Here is a 19,609-nt window from a genome sequence, read left to right as displayed (position 1 = left end):
AGCCTTTCCTTTGAAGCACCTGGCACAAATCTGGTACCTGTAACACTGGTCTCAGGCTTAAGCTGGAACTATACTATTGGTTCTCCTGGCTCTCCAGCTTCCTGACTGTACCTGAAGATCTTGAGAATTGATGGCTTCCACAATGTCATGAGTCAATTCCTTATAATTAATTAATATCTATCTATCTGGCATCTCCTATTGGTTCTGTTTCTCTGCAGATCCGTGACAAATACACTGTATTTACCTACCAATATAATAAAATGAGTAAACTTACCATAAATGCTGGCATTGGTATCAGGAGACTGATACTCTCAAGAAATAACATTAATGTTACAGAACCAAAATGGGGGTTCCACTGCCCACCATCCCCAACAGGCAAACTCTAGAGGCAGAGGCTAGTGGGAAAGGAAAGAAGTTTTTTTTTTTAAATTTAGATGCTGCACAATCTGGAGAACGGCAGACTCTTGTCTCAAAACCCATCCCCTCCCGAAAACCTGGGGAAAGCCCAGCCATTCTCTGTCAGACCAAAACAAAAGGTAGCGTCCAGAATTCCTGTTCCCATTTAAAGTACCGTCATTTGGGGGCCCCAAGTGGCTGCTGAGCCGTCATCATCCAGGTAGCTTAGCTTGTTCCTGGCGGCTGTCTGGCTCCAGGGTTCTTCCTGGGATTCGTGTGTGGGGCCGGTGCTGCCATTGGCCATGAGGCTTCTAGGACCGCAGGGTCCCACAAAAGCACCACCTAGTGCATTTGCAAAGTGAGTAAAAGAGCATCCCTTCCTTCCCCTGGGTTTACATTAGTTTGTGGCGTGGGATGGATCAAGGCGTTTTCTCGCAATGCCCAATAAACTTCCAAAACGTCGTGCCCGCTCTGGGTGGGTCCACCTCCTGACCAATCCCTTCTTTTCCCCAAGCTAGACTGACAGGCCTCTTTGGCTCAGCACTTCCTCCCCTGCCACCGTTCTGATCACTGTGACCTGTTTTCCTCTGGACCCACCTCCAACTAGGTACTGGAAGGCGGGAGGAGGGCTTTTCGCCTTATACAATTATCTTGTTAGCCTCGCGTGTGCTCAATATAATACTTCCTCTTGCTACTGTCTTGTCCTGGGCAGGGTAGACTCTTGCGCTGCTGTTACCCCAGCTCCCGCTCGCCCCTCTCTTGCTCTAGTTCCCCCATGCAGCGAGTTGCCCATACTTAGGGCCCAATGACAAAGTAAAGGGACCCTGTCACCCCGCCTTTCCTCTCAGGCAGTGCCCAGGGTGGCCCTAGCAGGATGGCAGGGGGGATCTGCAGCCAGGAGCCGGATGCCCCGCACCAAGGGCGGAGCATCCGTAAGGCATTGGCTTGGTTATCAGTGCAACGTGGCCCTGTCTGCGCAAAACTCGACGTTCTTGCAATATTCCTGGGCAGTTTGCGAAGGTTTTGCCTGGCTGCACGCCCTGCCCTCAGTCTCCGCTCCCGCTGGCCCTGACAGCCTGTCTATTGATATCATTAAGACTGTAAATCTTCAACCTTTCTGAAGGAGTTTGGCGATGTCACTATTTTTAAAATTGTTAACTCTTAGGCGAGGGCTCCATAGCTCAGGGGTTAGAGTACTGGTCTGTAAAATTTTTAAGTCCTTAATCCAGGATTTTGATTTCAAGGAATCTGTGACATGGAAATGTGACAAAGCACATAAATGTAGACTTTTTAAATACTAAAAAGGGGTACAGGGAAGAATCTAAATGTTTAATGCTGGGGAATGATAAACATGTTATGATAAAGTTGGAGATAACAAAGATATTATGACGCCATTAACAACATTGAGGTACACTTAATGGCTTGGAAATTCTAATAAAATAACATTAAATGAAATAGAGGAAATAAAACTGCATGATCCCAATTTTGTATTATAAAAATAAAAATGTATGAATCTAGACACAATCGGAAACACATCAATGATTAGAAGTACTTATGTTTGAATGATGAGAATAGCTCTGATTCTTATTATTAAAATTGTGTTGTTTATGCTTTCCATAATTTGTAAAACAAACACTGATTAATTTTACAATATGAAAGAAAAGAACATTTTAAGCAAAATAAGTAGTATGCAGATCCTCTGCTCATGGGAAACTACAAAGTAGAAAATAGAACTACAATATCAACTGTCAGAAAATCCTTTTGAGCCAGGAATGGTTTCCTTAAGTTGTACTACTAAGTATCCTGTTTGACCAACTGTTTATATTTGTGGGCATTTCCTTTTTCATTAGAGACATCTTCAACAGAACTTCCTCTATAAATAACTGATTCGTTTCCTGAACTAATACACACTTGACTATTTGTGGTTGTATGAGCTTTTTCAGTTTTCCAAATAAGAGTTTTTGAGACATTGCAAAACACCTTGTAATACAGAGCATGTGAAAAGAAGCTGACCAACTTTTTCATTTTATCTATGAACTGTTTAAAGAAAATAAGTGAGGGGAAATGCAATTTTACAAGCATCTCTGTCATTACAACTCTACCACCTGCGGATTTACAATGACCTCTTTCCTAATGCTTTATTCGGCTTGGTATTTCAAATGTCTAAGTTCTGAGCATTTTGCATGAAAAAGTAATCATTACTCTTCCCAATTCTGCCAATAATTAATGAATTAGGATGAACACAGACTGAACCTCTTGTGACAATACATGTATTGACTATTTTGACCCTCAGCAAATTATTTCAAAGGCTCTCAACATATTAACTAGCTATTATCATACTTGGAAATTTTAATTAGGACACAGAATACTTAAATAATTCTCTGAAATAATTTGATATCACAGAAAAGCTCATATCATACATTAAAATGTAAATTTTCCTTTAAAACAGATAGGCGAGAGATAGGTTAATAGATAAAAATTCAAGGGAGACAAAAGCTAATTCCCGTAATGCAGCCCACATCATCTTCAAAAAAGAAAACAAGAACAAACTTTAAATTATTAGAAAATATGAATATGGAAAAATAATCAGAAAAATCAATGCAGGAAAATGAACAAATGATTCACAACGGAAATAATAAAACTAAGCCCTAGCCAGTGTGGCTCAGTTGGCTGGAGCATTGTCCTATACAGAAAGTTCTGAGGTTCAATTTCTGGTCAGGCACACACCCAGGTTGCAGGTTCAATCCCCATTCAGGACCTCTATGAAAAAGGCAACCAATCGATGTTTCTCTCACATCAGTATTTCTGCTCCTCCCCCTCACTCTCAATCTCTCCCTTCCTTTCTTTCTAAAGCAATGAAAAAATATCCTTCGGTGAGGATAAAAAAAAAGAAAAAAAATGCTAAATAAACCTTTGCAAAGATATTCAAATTCATAAGGTTGCATAAGGATAAGTGAGACCACATACTTAGTATAATGTCTGGCACATAATAAATGAAGCTATTAAGTCATGACTAATAAGTGAATAAACGAAAGTTTAAGTAACTATATATATACATGTGTGCCTCTCTATCCCCATCTATCTATCTATGCATCTGTCTCACACTGTTAAACACTGAAAAAAAAAAACCTTATGATGCCCAGAGTTGTCAAGAACGTGGAGTAATAGGCTCTGTCATAATTTGTCATTTGAGTGTAAATACGTGTGTCCATTTTGGAAAACACTTTGGTAATATATTTTAACTAAAAAATTATGTGTCCTTTGAATGAGCCATTCCACTGCTCAAAATTCATACTATGGAAAATATTAACACAGGTATAGAAAATATCTATATAAGTACAATTTTCACAATGCTAAATAAAAAATGAAAATAGTCCAGAAGTCCACCAATAGAGTATTAATTAAATAAATATAATAGAACATAATAGTACAAAATGTGGTTAACATATACTGACATAGAAAACTGTCCAATAAGTAATAAGTAAATTGCAAAATACTGCATATGGTAACCTGTTTTTGTGGTATGTGTCTACATGTGTGAGCATGTGTCTGTACATATGTTAGAAAACACATAGAAAAAATAAAATATATTAAATAGCTTTGGGATAAGATTACAGGTTAGGTTATATATTATTATACTATTGTTATTATCATAAGTATTAAAACATGGAAAAAGCTATTACTGATACCAATGAAGTCATCATAAATAAAAACATTTATATGACACTACTGTCTGAGGATAATTTTAGAAGAAATTTATTTGTTTCTAGAGATAGATATAGTTTATCTTTCAACATAAATGAAACTGAAATTCTACGATTTTCAGAACTCATGGTCTTACCAAAAATGACTCCCTGGAACTAAATAAATAACTACTTAACCTTTCATTTCAGATTGTATTCAAATTTAATTTATTTTAATCTATTAAATTTAAACTTTAAAAATATCTGCTATGGACTGACTGTTCATATGTCACCAAAAAAAATTCTTATGTTGAACCACTAACCCCCAATGTGACATATTTGGAGGTGGGGCCTTCGGGAGGTGATTTTTGTTATATTAGGTCATGAGGTCCAGGCCTTGTGATGGGACTAACTCCCTCACAAAAATAGGAGGAAACACCTATTTTTCTCTCCATGTACATGCACCAAGGAAGGTCACATGAGGATAGAACCAGCCAGAGGGGCCTCACCAAAACCTGACCATGCTGGCACTCTGATCTGGGTTTCCAGCTTCCAGAATTGTGAGAAATAAATGTTTATTATTTAAGTCACTCAGGTATTCTCTTATATCAGCCTGAACTAAATAAGACAATAGCCAGCATTGAAGATTGCGAGCTTTAGAGGCGTATTTTACCCTTGCTTATGACAGAAACAAAACTAAATAAAACAAACTCCAACTTTTGTTGATAAAAGTGTTCAAGTTTCAGAAATAAAGAGTGTGTTGCTTGGAATCTTAATGTCCAAGATGCAAAAGAAAAGGTAGAAAAAAATTTAAATGATAGTTTCAGAATAACTGTAGGTAGTAAAACAGTAAGCTGCCCTTCAGGAATTTATAGGGTTAATAAGTTTAGCCAGGTTTGCTGACAGGTTACATATGAGACACATGTTCACAAGCCCATACACGAGATTCTCACAACTGACCCTTCCTCTTGCCAGGTACGGCACATTCATTTTCTGTACACGCATCGTCTTGCTCAGTCCACATCACAATCCCATGACACAAGTTTTATTATACCTATTCCACAGATGGAGAACTTCAGGCTCTCATAGAGTAACCTGCCCAGTGCCATACAGCTGGAACATGGCAGAGCCCGTATTAACTCCTTGTCTCTCTACCTCCAAAGCCCCTGCTCTTTCAACTCAACTCCAGTGAACGAAAATTTTATAGTCTCATCTCCAAACATATCTAGTACAATGAATTTGCTTAAGTACACTTTTTTGGTAGTTCTCTACATTTCAGTACCTGGGTGTTATAGATACTAAGCACATTTACTTAAGACTCAGTTGCTTGTATACTAGAAATAAGAGTCAGAGTTGCATCTGGCCATGGGTGCTTATTTACAAACGCTAGTTGGGTAGAACAAATAAATATTCTCTTTTACTAAATGATGCTACTTGATGATGTTGATGCTGCTATCTCCTTGAGGTGGAGCTTGAATGAGAGTTAAATAATGTAAAATTTTTATTCAAAACCAGACACAGTAAAATTGGTTCCTCTAGCATCCTATAGAAATAGTGTTCAATGAATGCTTTATGGAGAGGAGTGATGGAGGTAAAATATCTATGAACTTCTCCAGTAATTAAGACAATAAAATGACCGTATGGCTTATTAACTTAGAATGTTATACTGTGCATAGGAAATTCTTATCTTTGTCTTCTAATAGCAAATGTTCCTACTTAAATGTTTTGCTAGTGTGTTTTAATTATTATATTGCCATGTGGACACAGCTGCAGAATACAAAAGCCCTTGTAAATTAATACTCAAACTGAATACTGACAGATGTATGCTAGACACATTTTAAGGCTATTATATGGCTTTCCTTCATTGTCCACAGCTCATGAGGCACTTTGTCATGTGTTGCTGACATTAGCCCAACCAGGCTGGTACAGTGTGATCGTTTGTGGAGAACAGACTTTCATGTTGGTGGGTATGCCATAAAGACATGATGAAGATTTGCAGTCTTCCATGGAAATAAATTTGAATATCTGCATGAAATGGAGAATTCTGAGGTAAACACAAGACTACCAAAATTGTTTCCATTTAAGACCAATTTCTACAAAAGATTTTAAACCTCTTTAAAAAGGAAGAAAAACTTCTAAAGTTCATCTTTAAAACAAGCAAACACTGCCACCTAAATGAAATAGAAGTGGTTTTAAGAAAGAAAAACTATAGATCCTATTGTGGTAGTCATTTCACAATTAACATATGTATCAAATAATCACAATGAACACTTTACACTTACCCAGTGATATATATTAATTGTATGTCAATAGAGCTGGGGAAATTTTTTAAAAGTAAGTAAGTTTACTTTCTGATACAGAGTAAGGGGGGAAAAAAGATAAGACCCAGTCAGTAAAAGTAATAAAAGATGAGTTTAGAAACTGATGAAATTGAAAACAGTCCAATGAAAAAATGGGCAAAGAACCTGAATAGACACTTCTCCAAAGAGGATATGCAGATGGCAAATAGACATATGAAAAGATGATCAATGTCACTAAATATCAGAGAGATGCAAATTAAATGCACAATGAGATATCACCTCACACCTGTCAGAATGGCTATCATCAATAAATCAACAAACAACAATAAATCAACAAATAACAAGTGCTGGTGAGGATGTGGAGAAAGGGGAACTGTTTGCGGACTGTTTGTGGGAATGCAGATTGATGCAGCCACTGTGGAAAACATTATGGAGGTTCCTCAAAAAATTAAAAATATAACTGTCTTATGACCTAGGAATTCCACTTTTGGGTATTTATCCAAAGAAATTCAAAACACTAACTTGAAAGAATACATGTATCCATATGTTCATTTAAGTGTTATTACAATAGCGAAGATATGGAAGCTCATTAATAGATGAGTAGACAAAAAAGTAAGTAAGCACATATATATAATTGAATATTACTCAGCCATAAAAAAGAATGAAATCTTACCATTTGCAACTGCATGGGTGGACCTGGAGAACATTATGCTAAGTGAAATAGTCAGAGAAAGACAAATACCATATGATTTCACTTACATGTGGAATCTAATTAGCAATATCAATGAACAAACAACAGAAACAGGCTCATGTAGATAAAGAGAACTGACTGATGATTGATGGGAAGGGGTTGGGGCCTGGCTGAAAAGGTGAAGGGATTGAGAAATACAGGTCGATAGTTACAAAATAGTCATGGGGCTGTAAAGTACTGCATAGGAAATATAGTCAATAATGTAATCCTCGAATACGTATGGTGCCGAGTGGGTACTAGAAATACCAGGGGTAGCTTTGTAAAGCATGTGATTGCCTAATCACTCTACTGTACATGGGAAACTAATACAAAATAATAATGAATGTAAACTGTAGTTGAAAAATTAAAAAAAAAATCCTTGTAGAAACTCTTGGAGAGTTTCTTCAAATTAACATGGCCGTCGTCAGGTCCCACTCACCAGGGCTGGATGGGGACACCGAGAGAGCTAACACCGCCACCAGGAAGGTCTGTCTCAGCCAGGAGCTCAGAAAGGGACGGGCTGCCAGCTACCAGGGCTTCTCTCATGGTTACTTTGTATTCGACAAAAAGTGATGCAGAACTTTCTGAAATTAATCCTGGCAGCCCAAGATTTAAATTAAAGCCAGGGTAGTATAAGGTCATAACATGATTTTGAAAAGATGTGATCATTTCTTTGTAGACAATTAGGCTTTTAGAATTTTATGTGGGAAAAATACATTCTACTACTATAATCAATTTGAGGGAATCTCATTGAATCTCAGTAATAGAGAGGCAAATGACTAGTTACAAGTGTATTACACAACTAATCTCCTGTGGTTGAGTGTGGTGTGGGACATGTGTGTGTCATTGCCCACATGTTAAATACATTTGCATACATTGACAAGTATCTATTAAGTATATGATGGACAATCATAATTGATCAAAGGCAGTAATAGTAGTAAAGTGACTTTTGCTTATAAAGTGCTTTTAACTTTCAAAGATTTTTTCACATCTGTTAACTAATTTTTATCTCTGCAAAATCCTGTGAGATACTTAGGTAATACTGTGTTCATAAGACTGTGAATAGACTATTCTTTCTTATTTAGAAATGTTACTGTTTCCTCTAATTATAATTATACCAAGGAAGCTGAGTAAGCTTTATTATTACAAAGGCTTTTGGCCTTTTTTCTGCGTGTGGAGTCAATAAAAGGAGGTGAGTGGTCTGAAAATCTGTAAGATACCAGATTCAGGATTAAGGCATGTCTACAGATGTGTTAAGAAGATCTGTAGATTTCAAAACTACTAGTTCACTTCATACATAATATAAGAAAGACCTAATTGACCTGTCAACTTCCTGTGTACTTTTGCAGACACTCTCCATTCACTCTGATACAGTCTTTTAGTTTTACAAGGATTTTCTCTGGATGATGGTGCCTGCCTTTCCCCCACAATGCCCCTTCCCAAATCAGACTCCTTGATGTGCCACACTCCAAATTTTCACTGCTTATATTCCTTATCAAAATTTTTATAGTTCTTTGATTTCACTCGGTATTTTTGTTGGTTTCAATAGAAGAAACTAAATCACGCTAAGGTACAAATTACTGTGAACTGTTTGCTATATCCCCTCACCTGAGAAAATTAAATCAATCAAAGGAACTGGAGAGGCAATAGTTTCTTATATAAAGGGATAATTAGAGGAAGTAGAGCTTCAGACAGTGTGACAGGAAGCTGGGTCTTCCCGGTATTCCTTCAATCATTCTGGGAGTCAGCTCTTTCCACCGTCTACCAATAAAGCTGTCTGGGTGCATGAAGGCTAACAGCGACGCGTTCTGCCTGGACGTACTTACAGGTCACCGTGGACGAGTCCATAGATCTGTGGCATGCTCTGATGATAGATTCCTCTCAAAATCACTATGAGGAGAGTCACCACAAAAGCTGGAAGTCCCCAACTCAGAAGGAAAAACAGCAGATATCTCCTCTCAGTGTGTTCATCATTCATCACCAGTACATACCAGAAATTCACAGACTAGGAAAGGAAAAAGAACATAAAATGAACAGGCTCTGGTTTAATGGCACAGGACACAAATTTATCTGGCTTAGCCATAAAGTTACAGGCCAGCAAAAGGTTAGGATCTACTTAATAATTATAGTTTGAGTTGATTTTTTTAGTTAGCTCATACATTCATTCTTTCATATACCCAAGAAATTCAGGATACTTTAAAAGTCTAGAAGCACTGTGAAACAGTTATTATACTTTTAATTTTTCTTAATTTGCTTTGATTTAATCTCAGTCATAATCCTCTGTGATTGTTCTGTAATTGTGTCCTCTAAGAAACATACACTGATATTCAAACCTAATTCCTAGGTGAACAATGTCATGATGATAATGAAGTAAATAGCTCTACATTTCCAGACTTTAGCACAGTTTTTATTTACTGAGGGCCCATCATGAGAGGGCCAGGCATTGTTCCAGGGAAAGGGGGTATGACTGTGAAGATAACCCCAGTCTCAGATCCCCTCCCCCACCAGCAGGAGGCACAGACAAGTCAACAGAAAATGATGGCACAGAAATAAATGTACTGTGGGTGGGGGCGTAGGTTTTGTGGCTCTTCTTCCTTCTCAGTTTATACTCTCCTTTTGCTCACTCACTTGAGAAACACTGCATGTTTATTAAACTTCTGGGATCAGTCTGGGCACTAGGGATGTAGCTGTGAAACAGCTATGGGAGGTATTTACTTCCCTAAATCTTAGTTTCCAAACAAGTAGGAAAAATAATTAAGGGAAACTTTTATTTTATATTGTATTTATATCACATTTAATATCTGTTATTTCTTATATAAGATAAGCATATAAAAGGGACAAGTTTATAGAGCATGAGGGGACACATTAGATGGATAGAATAAAGAAACTGAGTCCTGGAAGTATTATTGGCCCCAAATCCCACACTTAGCTTTTATCTAAGTCAAATCTAGAACTTAATAGTTCTTTCTAGTGTTCTCTTTCCATGAGAAGCACTTATGTTCAATTTAGTACAAAAATAACATTGAATGTCTTGCTATACATACCTCACGCAATAATATTTATTCACTAGATAAATCCCCCTTCTCGATTTCATGTGGTGGAAAGGGTGTGAATACAGACGAATTATACACACATACACACACATGCTAGCTGGATAACCTTGGACAAGTAACAATAACCCCAGAGCCTCAGTTTCCTCATGTGTACAACATGGTTGTTGTAAAGATTAAATCAGATATTACAAAGTGCTGAGCACATAGTCACCCCAGGAAAAACATTGCCACCTCCCTTAAAATCTCCTATTAGGATGTCAGATAGTATAAAAGACAAAAGAGAAGCAGTTTAAGACCAACAGTAAGCAGATACAGTGGAAACTCTATGTGAATAATAAGCATGCCTAATGCCAGTGAGAAAACTTTTCAGATGCTCTTTGCTGAGGCTCCCAAGATTCCATCTGAACAAAATTAGCCTTGAGGAATTAGTACTGATTGGGCTAAAGCCAAGAAGGGATAAAAATGTTTGGTTAGTTGGAGTTTTTTGTCTCTGAATTTTATTTCTTGTCAGCACTCCTTATCTTGATGTATATCTGCTTATATCTGTAATTATGAAGCATGTTATGAGCTGTTGCTTATGTAACTCCATTATAACTTCTCTTTAAAAATTGTTAGAACCAACAGAATTCCTCTCTCCCCCACTTTTTCTATAATTAGTATAGGGACAAAGACGCAAATAAATGAGATTGTATCAAGTGCCTCTTGCTGAGGTGATCCACACTGCCTGTTTTCACACAAAACAGGGATGATTGCCCATCTCCAAAATAAAAGTACTAATTATTTATTTTAAATAGATGTCTGCATGTATTCAGATACCATGGTATTTTAGTGGTGCAGTTGATGGAATTATCAGGAAGGAGAGTACAGATTGGTAAATGTTTTCTAAGTTGATTCATCATGACAAAGATTGGGACACTTCCAAAGTGTCCCCTTTTACAGAGATGGACATTAGTTCCATCAGTTAAAATCACTGAACCTTTCAGCAGTTGTGTGACCTTTACCACAGGCTCAGATAAGACTGAGACAAGTATAACTGTGTGTTAGATTTCTACATGCAATGCTTCAGCTCCAAAGAGCTCAAGGCACACTGTTGCTGAATTCTTGGATACTAAGTTAAGCAAGACAAGCTAAAAAAGTCATAAACTTTTGTCAATTAAAAAAAAAAATCCCTTTCTTTCTAAAACTAATCCAATCACTGAGGTATACTCTAAGGACAGTATTTCCCATTGTATGTCTTCTATTTTTTATTTTTATTTCTGCTATAAAATAGAAAAACTATGTAATGAAACAACATTTAATTATTCTAGAAAATACATGGTTCGAATATAAGATTTGTTTTGACTAAGTTTTACTGGAATTTTAAAATATTTTAATATATTATGGTAGGTGCATTTTGGGATATGCCTAGGTCATGGGCTCACCTTCTCTGAGTCCTGGACCCCTACTCTTACGTCCTCTCCCCCCACTGCCCCTTCAACCCAACACATTCGCGGTGCGCTCATGACCCTTGGCTGCTCTGTCCACGGCTGCTTTGACCCAAGGGAGAGGCCTGACCCAGGCGGGGCCAACCATCTATCATGAATTCCTTAAAATCTGGTGACAGTCTAAGTTGGTCAACTGAGAAAAGAGGACATATGAACGTTAGTGGTGGGGAGTAGCCAAAACACAGTGAAGACAGAAGGTGTGTTTCAGAGAATGGGAAAAGCCTTTCATTCATGTTCATAGTCCCTTGTGAGGTCCAACTGAGTTTGCAGTTCTGGAGTTCAGTGAGTTATCCTATATGCTTATTACTCCTTTTCTTATTTGAATGTTTGCTTAAATTAACTTAGTTTTTCTTCACTGTTTTAAAAAAACCAAAAAACAAACAAAAAACCCCCAAAACCTTGACTTTTTAACAGCTCCAGATACTGCTAGTATATAAGCAAAAAGAAGACAGTGGAGCATTGGACTATATTGCTTTCCCTTTAATCATGGATCTTTCTTTGAAAACTAAGGTAAGAGTATTAAGAAATCTTTATGTTTGCATAATAATTTGATGTTGATAGGTATATACCATATGTGATCTGTGTACCTTAGTGTCTCTGTGTTTACCTAATATTAGAAATAACAAAATTATCATTGCAAGTGAGAGGGTGTCTATCTCAGCAAACGCGCTTCACATGTATTGGGCACAGCTTACCACTTACTGCCTATCTTACATTTTTTTCATGCGAAAGACTAAATGGAACTGAAAATTTTAATATCTAGGTCTCTATTTACATTTCTATCTCTAAGCGTTGAAAATTTTGTAAAGACCATCTTCTGGGCCATCTTAAAGATGTAATCATCATGGGGACAAAATGTTATTACCCCCAAATATAACCAACTATATATAATCCAACTTGACTATAATTCATACATACAGATACAAAGTTTCTCAGCATTAATGTGGTGTTGGCCCTGAAAGTTCGTCTAAAAAGATTAAAAAGTACCTTCAGTTTTGGAAACCTTCAAGTTGGCCATCTTGAAAGAGGTAACTGAATAGAATTTTCTGCAGTATGTTTAAAAATCAGTGGTGTTATCATAGAGATCTTTAATGACAACTCTGATCATTGGTATATTTGAATGACCACCTCCTTATTTTTGTCATTGTTGATCTTGAAGAATGATGTATTTGAATTTGGACACTTACCACTATTACCAGCACTTCCAGACTACCTGGGTGACGGTAACTTGAGAGAACTAAATTAAAAGGTCACTGTAACAAATTTTAAATTTTAAGAAAACTACCTAGTGATATTTTTTGAATTTTTCTGTCATAATTCACAGAAATACAGGAAAGGATAATTTGCAAAGGTATCCACACTCAAAAGATAAATTTTCAGGTCAATAAGAACTTTTAAAATACTTATAAAAATTTGAAAAGACATTGTGAGTATTGACTTGATTTGCATTTTTGACATGGTTCTGCATGGATAAGCCATATGTTTGAATCTTGTGGGTCTCAATTTGTTCCTCAGGTAAAAGGAGAGGTTAAAGTATAAATTAATACCAATTTCCTGACCCACTTTTTGACTAAATTATTGTAGCAATCATGATTCCTTAAATAAAAACACTAATGGCGTGAAGGCACTGACTATGAATTTTAGCAGTGATAACAAATCTCACAGATCATCTGACCATTCTTTTGTTTGAGAGATGAGGAAACTCAAGGGTGGAAAAAAAAAAAGCAGTTTTTTAAAAAGTATTCTTATTAGTTATAAAACTGAGAGTGGAACACACATCTAAAGCACACTGAGGACTGATTACATTTAAGATTTATTTCTACAGAAATTCATACAAATATTGACAATGTTAATATTTGCATGAGCTTATTATTTTTGTATTCATTCCCCCTACTCACTTTATATGAGTATTCCAGTGGAGATGCATTTGCCTGACACAAGTGTGAAGATAAACCTTCTTTCTCCCTCTGTTATTTTTTTTGCTAACATTAAAGGGAAACTTATAAAAGTTTATAAAATATAAATGGCTGAAACGTAACTAAGAGCTGTGGTAGATTAATTTTTATATACCTCATAGTAACAAATAAAATGCCTTGCATATAATCTCTATTGAGAAATGTCAAATAAATACAGATGTATAAAATTTGAGTTAACAATTTTAATTTAATTTAATAATAATTTCATAATTTGGGTGAGTTGAATTTATTCATTTATATACTTTTTTCCAAAAAGAACTTTAGGTGATTTCATTGAATTCCTAATAAAGAGAGTCAAAGTTAACTGGTGGAAACTTTAAAATGTTAAATGAGACATTTTAGGAGAGGAAAAATGGAATCAATATTTACTAATTGGGTAACAAATGTAGACCCCACAATAAGCTATATCTCATTTAATCAAGACAACTTTTCTCTTAAGTTTTATTATGACTTTTAAAAACACAAGAGTAAACTGACAATGGAAGATGCATATTTCCCATAATTAGTAATTAAGACTGTTAGAATTTAAACTGTTTCTGATTAAGATGCAAACTGACTAATTAAAATACACAGATATAATTCAGGTCATATATAGGTAGGAATAAACTAAAAGACTGTCTGTAAGCATTTTTACTTGCATTCCTATATGGAAATGTCTATTTATTTTTATAGTAACATTTGCAGTGAATACTACTACTATTTTCCAAGTACTCACATAGGAAAATAAAAAACATACCTTGTTACCTGTTTGATTATCATAAGTCATAATTATTCTTTCATAGGCTCTATAAACACAAATTGATTAGTTTACCCATATAATATATAACATAAGACATATTAGTATATTTGTAAAACAAAAGAAAAATGCCTTTTCTTTTCCTTAAGTTAAAAATAGGCTGGTAGGATCCCGTAAATTTTCATGGTATGTGAGATAAAGTTCGTACCTAGCCTGCCATTTAATATTTGGTTATTAATTGTGTCACTAGAAACCTTGGATAGATTTATAGCATCGAGTTTAGTCAAAGATCATGGATGCTATTAATCCTGTGATTACCATACGTTCTTAGTCATCATTTCAGAGGGCAGACTCAGAAATGTTACCACATGTCCTTGCTCCAGTCAGCCTTAACAACTTTTGCATGACATAAACTACAAGGTTTTTTGAGGATTAGTGAACTCAGTATTTCCTGGGTATGTCACTTTTATCTTGGTAATTACCAGTCTGTTCCCTCTAATACCTTTGATGTCCCCCCAAATTAAACCAATGATAAAGGAAAAACATGGCTAATTTTAGCATTTCTCTTCCTGTGGCTGTGCTCTGCCACTAAGTATTTACTTCTTCATAGCCTTATTTTATGGAGAAATTAAGGCACAAGATGTGAATGCTCATATAATTTTGAAATGATTTCTAACTTTATTCTACCCTTTAGAAAATACTCTCTTCAAGTAAGCTTTAGTTTCAAAATAAAACATTATCCTTTTAAGTAAGCTGTGGCCCCAGGCATGAGATTGACAAACTACAAGGACAATTCAAGGTTTGGATATTGTTCATAATTGAAGCAGATTGCTATACAATTTAACTTGGTGATAAGAAATGATCATAAAACTCAGCCAAATGAATAAACAGGCAAAATTACGTTTCATTTACTTACATAAATATATCTCAAACAATTTACTTGTAATTTATTTCTCTCATGGGTTAACTCATGGTCTGGCAATCCATCTGGTAGCATATTTTACGTCAATGCTAATAGTAAAGGCATAAATTCTACAAATTTATTCTCTGGATAGTGCATAAGGAAGCAAATATTCAGAGTGCAAAATGTTTAAGGAAACATAGTTTGTAATCACAAAAATAACTGGAAATAACCAGCATTTCATTAATAGGAGACTAGAAAAATAAATTATGGAGTAACCATTATAAAATAGGAAGAAAAGTATATCTGTACGTGGTGAATTTATATGTATACACACAAAAAATATACATACACCATATATAAATATATGTTACATATTATATATACACAAGGATATCCACATGCTTCTGTTTATATATTTATAAACATGTGTAGACCTGTGGAATACTTCTGGAGGGGTACACAGGCAATCGCTCACAGTGAACACGCTGGGAAGTGGCGTTGAGAGTGGAGTAGAGGGTGGAGAGCATGTGAAACAGGAATAAATAGATGCGCTTTTCATCTTATATTTCTCTAGTGTTTGATTATATTCTGTACCGTAGAATATGCTAGTTCTAAAATAAAAGCAAATCAAAACAAAAAGGAAATGGAAATAAAACACTAGGAAAATAAATTAGTAAAAAATAACAACAGTTTAAATTCTCACTGCCAATCTTTCCTAGAGTAGATATGACCCTGCTGCTGTAAGGAGGTGGGAAATTATTTCAGTAATCCCACAGAGTAATCTTACATGAAGAGCAAACATGAGGATACCTCAATTTCCATGGTCTAAAAGGGAAACTGAGTTGTTTGCTTTAAAAAAATAAGCAAAATAATCTGTTTCTCTATTCCAGTCAGGCACAGTATGACTTCCGTGTCAAATAAAGCGGGGCCTAAAGAAACAGAGTCAGGCCACCAGTCATGGAGCCTGCGATCAGCCATGTGTGTACTTATTTAGTGAAGGGGTTAGAGGTTAGACAGCTTGCTAAGACTGCCCCTACTTAGTGTCTACCTCGCTTTAACGCTTTCCACTGTATCAAGCTAATTCTCTTTTGTTAAAGGAAAATATATATTACACTGGAAATGCAGAGTATTGAACATGTGTCAAAATCTATGAAGTATCAGCCACATATATTTGCTTAGCTAACAATATGGTTAAATATGCATGGAGTGTGCAGTGTGCCAAGAACATTCCAAGCTTTTTCCATGTATTAATTCATTTTATCTTTCGATAATTCTCAGAGAGGTACTGCTGTTACAAACCTTAATTATTCAGATAAGGAAATCTAGGCTAGGAGAAGTTACATAACTTGTTTACCAATAAAATTTTTCTTTAAAACATAATCTAATTTTACTATACTGTATTAAAAGTATGTGATATAAAAGTAAAATAATTATTCATGATAAAGGCCTTAAATGCATTTATTCTAAGATTGAATATACAATGCAGATCAAAATAATTCTAATGTGCTTAGCCCAATAATTAAAAGTTAATGTTTAACTTTTGCCATTGTAAGCTACACATCCACATAATATATATCAAATTCTCTCCTATACTGCTTAAAATATGAACTAGACTCAATAAAATATTATCTCAATGTTTTTCAACCCTTTTTGACTAACAGGTTTGGATTAACAGTAGTCTAATCTTTTACATGATGTATTGAAAATGAATTCTAGTTTTAAGAAAAGATTTCAGCCAGATTACTTTATAAATGGGAAAACAGGCTGGTAAAGTAACAACCTCCAACCACAAAGCAACTCTTTAGAAGTAACCTACCTAGAATCAGAAGTTACTGAATTTTCCTCTGTGGTCACACCACAAACCATGAAAAATATGTGGTGTACCATCTGAAATACGCTGAACTTCACTGGTACTTTAAATAGTTTTCCTAAACCATTAGGCATACTGAAAGCTAATTAGTTTACTAAATGTGCATCAGCCACAATCCTATTTACTTAAGACTTGAAGAAGAGATACAGAATACATCAGATCTCTATTAAGTAGGGTGAAATTTTATATGCCATTCTAACTCTTCCCCCAAAGCAGGAAATCCATCTAAATCCATGTTTGAAAAATTGGGCGTTTCCCCCTCTGAATGTATTTCAGTGATTGGATGCCCACTACTTTTAAAAACAGCCTCTTTAACTTTGACAGTTTCATTGGCTATAAAAGTTCTTAACATGAATCAATTTTGCTTCCCTAATTTTTGACCCATTTGCTCTGGTTCTTCCAAATGTACTTTGTATTTGTAGACAGCCATCACATCGCCTTAAGTTTTTCCCAGGTTAGTTATCTCCAGCTGCCTCAAAATTCCTTATAGGATTCTTTCCTGACTTCCTGCTGGCTGGTTAATGTTCCTGTTGAAACATGATTCATGAAAGCATTACGGTTCCCAACATAATCTGAACACTGTAGATTACAACGCAACCACTGCTCCCCGAGCTTCCTCCACACTGTTATTAAGGTAACTTTGGCCTGTGCTGTTTGTAGTTAACTGCAGTTGCTGTGTTTTAAGCAATCCAGTCACACATTTGCTTGAAATTTTATGTTAAATTAAAATTTCAAATTGTTTACAGTAATCCCCCCATCAGATTATGGCTCTTCTACTCTGGTTTTCGATCTGTCACAGTACAGTTTCTCCGTATTGGTTCTACCTGTACTCCTAATGCAGGCAGCTCGCTCTTTCAGCTTTTTGGCTCTTATCATCGCCTACCTGATAAGGCAGTTTCCTTTGTTTTCATCCAAATCACTCATGAAAAACTTGAATAGGTCAGGGACATGGATGAAGACTTTCAGCAAACCACTGGGGACTTCAGTCCAGGCAGATAAATAACAACAAACACAGGACACAAATTTAAAAGTTCCATTTAAACTACTAAAAAATTCTGCAAACACAGAATCTAGCACAGGGTATTTTAATTTCAGCAGATATTTAAGTTTTATGTTATATGATTTAGAATTATTTTTAATTGTTAGAGAAATTTAGAGGCACCACAACTTTCCATAATTAGAGCTGCTTAAAAAGTCACAAAACAAAAGTTCTATACAATAGGAGTTATCCCCATATGCAGATTTAGAACCAAAACTTAGATAGTTTTGTTAGTCAAGTCAATCAAGTAAATCGAGTCAGTAACTAGATTAAGATTGCCAAAATAGTGGCTGAGCCAGATTTCAAATCCAGATGTAGGGTTCCAATTGTTCAAATTAGTTCTATTACCTAAATAGTTCAGTTATTTCCTTCTTCAATACCCGCAACTATATCGTGCCTGGGAAAATACCCCTTCCTTGAGTTTGTCTGTTATTCTCTCATAGTAATACCATCTATCTCTTTCTTTCTCTACTCTCCTGTTTCCTCCCTTCCTTCTTTTCCTTTCCTCCCTTCCTTCCTCCCTTCTTTCTTTCTTATTTTTTTTTGAGTTTAGACATTGGCAAAGCCTTTCTTTTCTAACAAAATATTTTATTGATTATGCTATTACAATTTTCCCAATTTTCCCCCTTTGCCCCCTCCACCCAGTACCACCAATTACCTCTGGCAATCTTCCTCCTTAGTTCATGTCTATGGGTCATGCATATAAATTCTTTGGCTACTCCATTTCCTGTATTGTTCTTAACCAACACTTGCCTATTCTGTAACTACCAATTTGTACTTCTTAATCCCTGCACCTTTTCCCCCATTCTCTCCCTTACTCTCCCAACTGGTAAACATCCAAATATCTCCATATCTATGATTTTGTTCCTGTTCTACTTGTTTGCTTAGTTTGTTTTTTAGATTAAATTGTTGATAGCTGTGAATTTATGGCCATTTTAATGTTCATAGTTTTGATCTTCCTTTACATATATAAATCCCTTTAATATTTCATATAATAGTGGCTTGGTGATGAGGAACTCCTTTAGCTTTATCTTGTCTGGGAAGCACTTGATCTGCCCTTTGATTCTAAATGATAGCTTTGCTGGATAGAGTAATCTAGGTTGTAGGTCCTTGCTTTTCATGACTTCGAATATTTCTTGCCAGTCCCTTCTAGCCTACAAAGTTTCTTTTGAGAAATCAGCAAACAGTCTTATAGGAAATCATTGGTAGGTAACTTTCTGGTTTTTTCTTGCTGCTTTTAAGATTCTTTATTTTTAACCTTTGGAGTTTTAATTATGATGTGTCTTGACATACATCTCGTTTGGGACTCTTTGCTTCCTGGACTTGTATGTTTATTTCTTTCATCAAATTAAGGAAACTTACTTTCATTATTTTTTCAAATAAGTTTTCAATTTTTTGCCATTTCTCTTCTCCCAGCATCCCTATGATGTGAATATTT

The 19,609-nt window shown here is 35.6% G+C and overlaps 1 protein-coding gene across 1 annotated transcript in view; it reads right to left on the bottom strand.

Annotated features, from left to right (window-relative positions):
- ADGRV1 (adhesion G protein-coupled receptor V1) overlaps positions 1–19,609 on the bottom strand; it is a 507,230-nt gene that overhangs the window by 136,195 nt on the left and 351,426 nt on the right. Inside the window, exon 85 of the mRNA XM_054578596.1 lies at positions 8,936–9,114. Within this exon, the coding sequence (XP_054434571.1) occupies positions 8,936–9,114 (179 nt within the window). The remainder of the gene's footprint in view (positions 1–8,935; positions 9,115–19,609) is intronic.

This window comes from Pteronotus mesoamericanus, unplaced genomic scaffold (assembly GCF_021234165.1).
Source record: "Pteronotus mesoamericanus isolate MK-2021 breed Mesoamerican mustached bat unplaced genomic scaffold, CSHL_Meso_final contig_50, whole genome shotgun sequence".
Taxonomy (NCBI): domain Eukaryota; kingdom Metazoa; phylum Chordata; class Mammalia; order Chiroptera; family Mormoopidae; genus Pteronotus; species Pteronotus mesoamericanus.
This window is presented reverse-complemented; position numbering and strand designations above follow the sequence as displayed.